This window comes from Festucalex cinctus, chromosome 3 (genome assembly GCF_051991245.1).
Source record: "Festucalex cinctus isolate MCC-2025b chromosome 3, RoL_Fcin_1.0, whole genome shotgun sequence".
In the NCBI taxonomy this organism is placed as follows: domain Eukaryota; kingdom Metazoa; phylum Chordata; class Actinopteri; order Syngnathiformes; family Syngnathidae; genus Festucalex; species Festucalex cinctus.
Genome location: NC_135413.1, coordinates 33,293,167 through 33,302,273, shown reverse-complemented (window position 1 = coordinate 33,302,273; position 9,107 = coordinate 33,293,167). Strand labels below are relative to the sequence as shown.

The following is a 9,107-nucleotide window of genomic DNA, read 5'->3' as shown; positions in this document are numbered from 1 at the left end:
CTCAGGTGTCTAACTGAGACGATTGGGGGGCGCAGGTGTGGGGGTGCGAGTGTTGGCACGCGGCCAGCACTGGCCGGAAACGGCACGGATGTGCGGAACCCGGAAGTACGTGGCATCTACCCCATTCCGCCTTCTACATGTTTAAAAAAAATAATAAAAATGCTGCTTCTCGTTTTCATGACCTTTTCTGGACTGAAAATACATTTTTATGGACTTTCTCAAATTCTTCAAAACAGTTCAAGCAAGCAAAGGTCGACTGGTGACTTACTGAGTCCAATCGCCCTTTTTTTTTTTTTTTTTTTTTTTTTTTTACGGTGTTTCAAAAGACAGACATATCCAGCCACTACTTACAGTGACGATATGTTCTTACTTAGGTTTGATTACTATTTGTTATTAAAAGTTGATTTCGTCCAATGTTTTTTGTTTTTGTAATCGTCGGTCTTGACGCACCAGCGTGATGACGTCACCCGACCAGGAAGTAGAGCAGCACGCGTCAAGCAGCTGCACTGCACGAGCGCGTCACTTTTGCCGAATTTGACATTTTTTCCCATGTCGGTGAGTATTGAAGCACATCTTCATATTCTGTCAACATTGTTTTGTACAATTTGCGCGAGTCTGACGTCACGTCTTGTCGCCGCTGTGCCAGCTGGACGAGCTCAAATTTAAGCCAAAATGTTTGAGCTGCCAAACTCCACTCACGACAGTTCGACTTTTGATTTCGTTTGAACGTCGACTTGCGAGCAGACGAAACACCAAGTGGAGCAAATGTTTTGACGAAGTTATGCCGTGACGCGGTTATTTCGGCATTTGCGTTGTTTGTTTTTTATTTCATCCCTTTGAAATGTGACTGCTGGAAGTTATTTGCCATTGGCAGAAGTCTCATTTACTCATCTGTGGTCAAATGCTTCGACTGTCGGTAAAAAAAAAATAATGTTTTGAAATTGCCGTGTGTAAGTGGGAGCAAACGTTCCTATCATTAAGCACAATTGAACTTTTCAGCAAATTCCCCTGGTGGTGCGTTCAGGGACTCAAGTGGACATGGCCCGAAAGGTGTGACGTCAGCATCCATTTCGGATCCTTTCTGCCGTTTTCGTGTCATTGGGATGAGGATGACAAAAGTTCCTCATTGTTGTGACATGACTCAAGACCACATTTTGAAGGTCTTGGTCTGTAAAATGCTTTGTGACAGCGCGATATAAATAAAGATGACTTGACTTGGCTTGGCTTGACTTGACTTGACTTGCCTCAGACGCAACTCATCCTGGTTTGGCCTGGCCATCCTCGAGTCGGAAGACCAGCGCTAATCTGCTAGTCTTCAACTTTACTAATGTGATAAGAAAACTACTTGGTAAAAAAACAAACAAACAAAAATAGTTTCCAATTTTCAATTCACGTTTTCCAACGTCTCGGGCAACTTTTGGTCTCGGTTAAGGCGGTCTTGAGCGCAATATTACCCATCGGAGCAAGTCTCTTATTGGGAGTGTGAGGATATATTGATATTGTGATTTGTGATAAATACTTTGTCTCCCGATAGATTATCGATACGCCTATGGAAGTATCGCAATATTTGTAGTTATTATACAGCATCTATAACTGCTCCATTGTTGATGCCTTATTGAGCAATTACTTGGCTGGCCACTGGGGGGAGCTCCTCATAAGAGTGGTGGGGAACTGGATGCAAGTCTTCAGGTGAAGAAGAAGACTCATCAGTGCTCTTTTATTTTTTTGCAACACACAATACAACAATAGCAACAAAAGAACATATAGGAAATACTGAAATATTTCCATAAATTGCCTTTTGGTTACGAGAACCTTTAATGGTCTCGATTTCACAACGGAAAACAACAAAATAAGTGTTCCTATATGAAAATTGACATTTATGGATGTAAAATTTAGCCATAAGAATGATGATGAATCATATAAATTTCCTTTTTTTTTTTTTTTTTTTTTTCCATCAGCGCTCTTTGACTTGTGTTTATCTGTCCAGCAACAAACTCACGTTTTCATACGTTTCCATGAAAAATGTGGATGATATCTTCAATTTGAACAGTTTAAAACATATTTTTTCTTCGTTTTTTTTTTTTTTTTAGTACACAATTTCTGAGCAATAATGATTTAATTGCATTTCATATTTAGGCAAGTTAATTTATTAACTTTTGCAATGTTACCCCAAAAAATTGTCAGTTTAGGAGGCACAAATTTGTTGACGGAAAGACATTTTGTATTTGTTTAAAAAAAAAAAAACATGAAAGTAGTCAGTGTGAAGGAGACAGCGGTTTGAAGATCGTGTTTCAGTGATGCTACAAAAAGAACCGATTTTCTCATTGGAAAAAAAAAAGAAGATTTTATCGTGGATTTATTTCTGAGCCGAGCAATCTATGGATAATCGCGGTTATCGTCATATGGTGAGATGATGGTTCTCGTGAGCCTCGTATCGCATATATCGTATCGTGAAGCACCGCCCGTATCTGTGAATTGATCTGGCCGTGCTTTTCGCCGATTTTCGCCGTTCAGGGACCTGAGCGGACATGGCTGGCAGGCTGAGCTTCGCAAACATCACGGCCTTGGCCCCCATGGTGCGGGTGGGCACGCTGCCCATGCGCCTGCTGGCGCTGGACTACGGCGCCGACGTGGTCTACTGCGAGGTGAGCACACAGGTCAGAGGTCGGTCGGTCGAGGGCGGTTTCCCGCCTTCATCTTCTGTTGTTGTTCTCGCAGGAGCTGATTGACATGAAGATGGTGCAATGTCACAGGGTGGAGAATGGTGAGACGGATTATTTGGACTTCACTCACTTGTGGACTCGCGCAACCCTTTTCGCTCACGGCTGTTTTACTGAATTTTTTTTTTTTCAAGACCCACAGAAGATTTTTGTTATATTGCTATGAAGAGATGGAACAGAAAAAAAAGTATATTCATATCCGTTTCCGTTAAAAACTGGATGGGGTTAACTGTGATTTAAAAAAAAAAACTACCAAAAATGAAAAATTCCCAAACTATAACGACCCTGGGATCAAATGGTTGTCCTGACAAAAAAAAAATTTCTTGGACTCAAATTAAGACTAAAATGCTTAATTTGTAGTCGACTAAAAACAAGTAAATAAAAACTTGGGATGAGGTGAACTAACTGTGATAAAAAAAAAAAGAACAAGTGTGACTCAAACTGACGACATTTTCCAAATGAAGACGACTTTTTGTTGTTGTTGTTGTCAGAGGTTCTGCAGACGGTGGATTTTGTGGCACCGGACGAGCGCGTGATGTTCCGGACGTGCGCCAGGGAGAAGCGCAAGGTTGTCTTCCAGATGGTGAGGCGAGACGTGACGTGCGCGTTCCCGTTCCCGTTCCCGTTCCCGTTCCCGTTCCCGTTGACGTCACCGACCCGTTTTTTTTGTTTTTTTTTGCCGCGTCAGGGTACGGCCGACCCGGAGCGAGCGCTCAGCGTGGCCCGACTGGTGTGAGTTCTTCTTCGGCCGTCTTTCTTCAGGCCGGCGTGTCGCCAAAAAGCAAAGGTTTCTCACGTGACTGACACCAATCGGCAAACCTTCCGAAATTCCAAAAAAAAAAAAAAATTTCCGATGGTGTTGCAGGGAAAAGGACGTGGCGGCCATCGACGTGAACATGGGCTGTCCCAAGGAATATTCCACCAAGGTCAGTTGGACCCAAAACGAGATCGTCTCATTTCTCTTGATTGACTGGCAGCCATTTTGAGTGAAGCACTCCCGGTCGCTCTCTGCTGTTTTCCTGGACTTGGAAGACATGGAAGCTACCAAAAGAAAGTTTGGAGTCTCTTCTTTCATCAGGAAAAAAAAAGGACATTTCTATCCGTTTCCATTTTGCAGCAATTAGCATGAGCTAACGTTCATCAATATTGACATTCCTGGTGAAAACATTGATCAAAAGAGCTTGTTGCAACACGACCCTGGTTGATCTCATTTGCTCTGCTGCCACCTGCTGGCCGTTTGTGTAATAACTGCAATTTCTTCAGCCACTCTTTGCAGTTGAGAGGCTGCATCAAAGCCTTCTGTATGCATAAAACAAAAACGTCTAAATACGTCTTTGGGACACTTCAAATAGATCATCCAGGGCCATGTTGCAACAAGATCTTTTTGCCAGCGTTTGTGAATAATGATGAAACGTGGCTATATTCGAATACTAATTGCTGCAAAACAGAAACTGATACAAATAGAATTTTTTTTTTTTTTTTTTCCTGATGAAAGAAGACACTCGAATCTTTCTTTTGATGTTTTAATAGCAATAGAAGACAAAATTTTTGTGACACTTGCAAAATCATTCGAAAGTGGAAAATGGCTGGGAGTGAATGAAATATCAATAAAATAGAAAGCATAAGAATGTCAAATAAAGACAACATGCACTTGACCAATATTCCAAAGATAACACGATAACCGTTTTTGTGGTCATGTTTTGTGACGCTCGTAATGGTTTTGTGTTTCAGGGCGGGATGGGCGCCGCCCTTCTGTCGGATCCCGACAAGATCGAAGCTGTCAGTTTGTTTTGGAGCTTTTCAAAATAAGGCGCTTGGCTTGCCTTGGCTTGGCTTTTGGCTCCGCCCAAGATGTTTTGACGGCCATCTTTGTTTCCCCGCAGATCCTCACCAAGCTGGTCGGGGGCGTGTCCTTGCCGGTCACCTGCAAGATCCGCATCCTGCCGTCGGTAACGATTCTTTTGCATCTTCCGCTCTCGTCATTTACGATCAGTCGCGTGTAATCGGCCATTTCTTTGTATTGTTTTAAAGCATCTGTACTGAAAAATTGGGTATTAGAGTCCGATACGGTTACCAATTTGAAAAAAAAAAAAAAAAAGTACTAATATCATCCAAGCACCATAATATTTTTTTTTAAAGGAAATATGATGATGAGTAGTAGTAGTAGTTGTATATAAGTTGTGTATTTAGTGCATTTAGAAATATTTTTCTTAGGGATGCACGATAATGCTTTTCAATCAATATGATAAAACAATCATTTAGAAAGTGCTGATGTCGATAACCGATAAGCCAATAATTGTTTTGTTTAAAGCTTAGCATTAGCTTAGCATTAGCTTAGCATGCTAACTTAGAATTAGCATTAATATTAGCATCAGCTTAGCACGCTAACTTAGCATTAGCATAGCATTATCTTAGCATGATAACTTAACATTAGCATAGCATTAGCTTAGCATGCTAAATTAGCATTAGCTTAGCATTACCTTAGCATGCTACCATATAATTATCATTAATATTAGCATCAGCTTAGCATGCTAACTTAGCATTAGAAGAGCATTACCTTAGCATGTTAATTAGCATTAGCTTAGAATGCTAATTATATCCCTTGGCATAATGTCCCTGGATACAGTCGGAGGTGGTTACTGAAAATGCATTCTGACGTGATCAATTTCACATTTGAACGTGATCAAGTTTGACTTGCACACTTCAGGCGACTGCCAAAAGTTTGTTTGTTTTTCTTCTATAATACTTGAAAATGATATTTATGAAAAAGACACACGAGCCTACTTATGTCCTGTTTGAACTTTTTGCTTCCTTGTCGCTGTCGCGCTTGCAGCTGGACGACACGGTGACGCTGGCGCGAAGGATCGAGAAGACGGGCGTGGCCGCCATCGCCGTCCACGGCAGGTGAGCCGAAACCGGCGCGTGCGCGCGCGCGCGATTGGCGATGACGTGTTTTTTTTTTTTTTTGCTTTCCGGTGTCGGCGTGCAGGTTGAAGGAGGAGCGACCGCGACATCCCGTCCACTGCGACTACATCGGCGCCGTCGCGCGGGCCGTCTCCATCCCCGTCATCGCCAAGTAAGCGCACGTAAACGAGGACGCGCGTCGTTCGCGCTCGCACGCAAACCTCATATTGGAGGAGTGTCAATTGGATCCGCCATTTTCAAAATGGAGTCTCAGTTTGAGTCCAAGTTCAGTCACATATCAAAACAAATGGTTAGAGTGAAAATGCTCTTTTTTTTTTTTATAAAGTCTGTCCATATCATACAAAAGCTTCCAATTGATCGCATTTACAACACTTTTTTATTTTATTTTAAAAGGTGTCTGCTAAAGTTTTGTAAGTGTGTGTTTTTCAGCGGCGGTTCGCTGGACCTGGTGAAGTGCCACGACGACATCCGAGCGTTCAAGGAGGCGTGCGCGGCCTCGTCCGTCATGTTGGCGCGAGCCGCCATGTGGAATCCGTCCGTCTTTCGCCGCGCAGGACCGCTTCCCCTCCACGACGTCATGACACAATACCTCAAATATGTACGTTCGCTCATCGGCACTTTGCAAAAGAACAACGTTTGGAAACACAGCTGACGTATTTCCCACCTGCTCGAAGCTGCCCAACAAGGTGCCTGATGGAAAAAATACAAACAAATGCAGAAATGCGTTGCCATATTTTTTGTCTGATATCGTCATCACAAACGCAGGCAGGCTTTTATGTATTTAATAAAAAAAATACCACGAATTCGGGGCCATTTCCCCAAGGACCTGTTGCTGGCCAACAAGGTGCCTGATGTAAAATACACAATTCAAGAATTGACAGCAGGGATGCACGATAATGCTATTTTCAACCGTTACCGATAATTTAGAGGTGCCGATGTCGATAACTGGTAAGTAAAATGAACTTGAATGCAAATATGTCTCAACATGTACAAATACATTGAGAGATTGTTTCAAGTTTACGCAATGTTTGAATGTATGTAAAGCTGAATTTTGTATTGATATGAACCAATGCAGCATGTCGATTATTCTCGCCTGATTTCTTGATCTGCTTTTTCTTTATGAAATCAAATTGGTGGCTAATTTTTGGCAAATATCTTTATCATCTGGTTTATCTGTATGATGTCAAATTGAGCGGCAAAAAGTCACATGCGCCAGGAAGTTGACTGACTGAATTGAAACTTGCTTTCGCAACCCCGTCATGTGACATGTTGTCATGTGACGCATTTGTTGCCCGTGCAGGCGCTGCGCTACGACAACCACGCCTTCAACAGCAAGTACTGCTTGTGTCAGATGCTGCGCGACAAAGTGGAGTCGCTTCTGGGCAAACGCGTGCAGGCCGCGCAGAACAACCGAGAACTCAGGTCTCGCGCACGCTCACACGATCCATCGTTGGGGATGACGATCACGATTGTCTCGTGATATTGGGCAGGTCATTAATCCAGCATAATCAAACTAATCACAATATAATCATAATATTGATCAAAAAAATATGAAGAAATATAGATATAATAGAAATAAGTTTCACACGGTCTTTTTCTGGTTAATATTCAAATAAATGTACTTGAAATCACATTTCAAACCATCCAAAAAGGCTCATGCATTCAATTCATTGCCAAAGATGAAAAAAATGTCATTTTTGCTATGATTAGTTAGTTTTGGAAGCAGAAATGTAATTTTAGTTCATTTTCGTTATTTAAAAAAACATTTTTGTTTGTATTTTATTTCGTTACCAAAATGTTTTGGATCTTAATTTTCGTTTCAGTGAACTAAAATAACCTCGGCGTGCACCTGCATGCGTTTGTGTGTTCCAGCCAAGGTCATTTCCGTCAAAACTCAAACTCGGAAAACAATTTTGTTGAAAAGTAGCTTGTATGTTGACAAAAGCAACTGAAGTGATTCGTTGCGCTTGCGCGTTCCAGCGAAGCGTACGGCCTGGACGACGTGTTCGAGGAGACGCAGGCGGAGCTTGAGGCCCGACGCCACGCCCTGCGCAGTCCCGAGTGGCGGCGGGGCGACGTCGTCGCCATGGACGGGGACGTCGCCACCATGGCGCTCAAGTTTCAACGGTGCGTTTGCAGAAAACCAAAAACCTTCGTCATCCAAAAGCATTGAATGACTTTGACGTTTGTTTGCGTGAGGCAGACGTCAATATCCTCCCCAGCTGACGCCCAAGATGTTCCTTCTGGAGTGGAGCCGGCGACAGAAGACGGCGCAGCCCACCTACCACACTGTAAAAACAAACGAGAAAAATCCATTCGCCACATATCAAAGTTTCAATGAGAACGTTCGCAATGGTCACGTCACGTCACGTTTGCCTGCCGTCCGTCCAGGTGCAACGTGCGCAAGATCGAGCGTTCCAGTCGACTGTCACCGTCGACCGCAAGAAGTACAGATCCTCGCTCTGGTCGGTGCACGCAAACGTTTGATCATCACAAATCGCTGAAAGAATCCATCAGAAAAATCTGCAACTTTTTTTTATGTAAATGCAAATTTGATGCTCACAAATCTCAAATCATGGATCATAAAAATGATCAACTTTTTTGCATACATGCAAATTTGATGATCACAAATCTGCGAAATGGATAATAAAAATGGTCAACTTTTTTTTGCATGCATGCAAATTTGATCACAAATCTGTGAAATAATGGACAATAAAAGTGGTCGACTTTTTTTTTTGCGTACACGCAAATTTCATCACAAATCTGCAAAATGGAACATAAAAATTGTGAACTTTTTTTGCGTACAAGCAAATGTGATGCTCACAAATCTGTGAAATAATGGATCCTAAAAATGGTCAACTTTTTTTTTTTTGTCGTCTTTCAGGGAGAAGTCCAAAAAGTTTGCCGAGCAGGCGTCCGCTGTGGTTTGTTTGCGCGCGCTGGGAATTCCGGAAGGTCGCGAGGGCGAGGAAAATGGCGGACGGCAGCAGAAAAGGAAGATGGAGGACGACCGCGACTCGGACGAAGAGAAGAGGAAGAAACGAATGTCGGACGGCGATCGGGAGAGCGACAAAAACGTGGAACCAACACTGCATGCGTGACTTATTTATTTTCATTTCTTTTCCTGTCACACAAACATATATGGACAACTTCCTTATGACTTCAATTTGATTTCCGAAACGGGAAATCGTGTGTGACCGAAAAAGTTTTTTTTTGCGTTTCATTTTGGCTGCAACTTTTTTTGTTGCGCTTTAGCCTGCAATGTGCACCTGTGGCCAACAGAAGGCAGCATCATTTTATTTGGGAAGAAACCCGATAAGTACTCTTATTTTTATGTCCAAATCATGTAACAACATTTGATGAATGTTATGTTGAATTGAAATCATCAAGTTGTCTTGTTTTTCTTCTCTCCCGATTAGCAAAAAGAAGCTAATCATCAAACTCGAGCTACCTTGAACTCTC

At 42.4% G+C, this 9,107-nt stretch overlaps 1 protein-coding gene across 1 annotated transcript; it reads left to right on the top strand.

Annotated features, from left to right (window-relative positions):
* The first annotated feature begins 428 nt into the window (after positions 1-428).
* On the top strand, positions 429-9,030 carry dus2 (dihydrouridine synthase 2). Its single transcript, XM_077517847.1, has 16 exons — positions 429-555; positions 2,515-2,645; positions 2,719-2,764; positions 3,212-3,303; positions 3,409-3,452; positions 3,586-3,646; positions 4,452-4,499; positions 4,604-4,669; positions 5,554-5,624; positions 5,710-5,796; positions 6,075-6,243; positions 6,946-7,067; positions 7,626-7,772; positions 7,849-7,936; positions 8,037-8,110; positions 8,530-9,030. Exons 2-16 carry the CDS (start codon positions 2,529-2,531, stop codon positions 8,744-8,746), a joined length of 1,449 nt encoding a protein of 482 aa, XP_077373973.1. The 5' UTR covers positions 429-555; positions 2,515-2,528; the 3' UTR covers positions 8,747-9,030.
* The last annotated feature ends 77 nt before the right edge of the window (positions 9,031-9,107 follow it).

What these genes read in the sequence shown, in the direction of transcription:
- dus2 (XM_077517847.1), top strand. Translation starts at nt 2,529, where the DNA reads ATGGCTGGCAGGCTGAGCTTCGCAAACATCACGGCCTTGGCCCCCATG. An exon ending in ATCCCGACAAGATCGAAGCT is followed by an intron (nt 4,500 to 4,603) that starts GTCAGTTTGTTT and finishes GTTTCCCCGCAG; the next exon opens with ATCCTCACCAAGCTGGTCGG. An exon ending in AAGTACAGATCCTCGCTCTG is followed by an intron (nt 8,111 to 8,529) that starts GTCGGTGCACGC and finishes GTCGTCTTTCAG; the next exon opens with GGAGAAGTCCAAAAAGTTTG.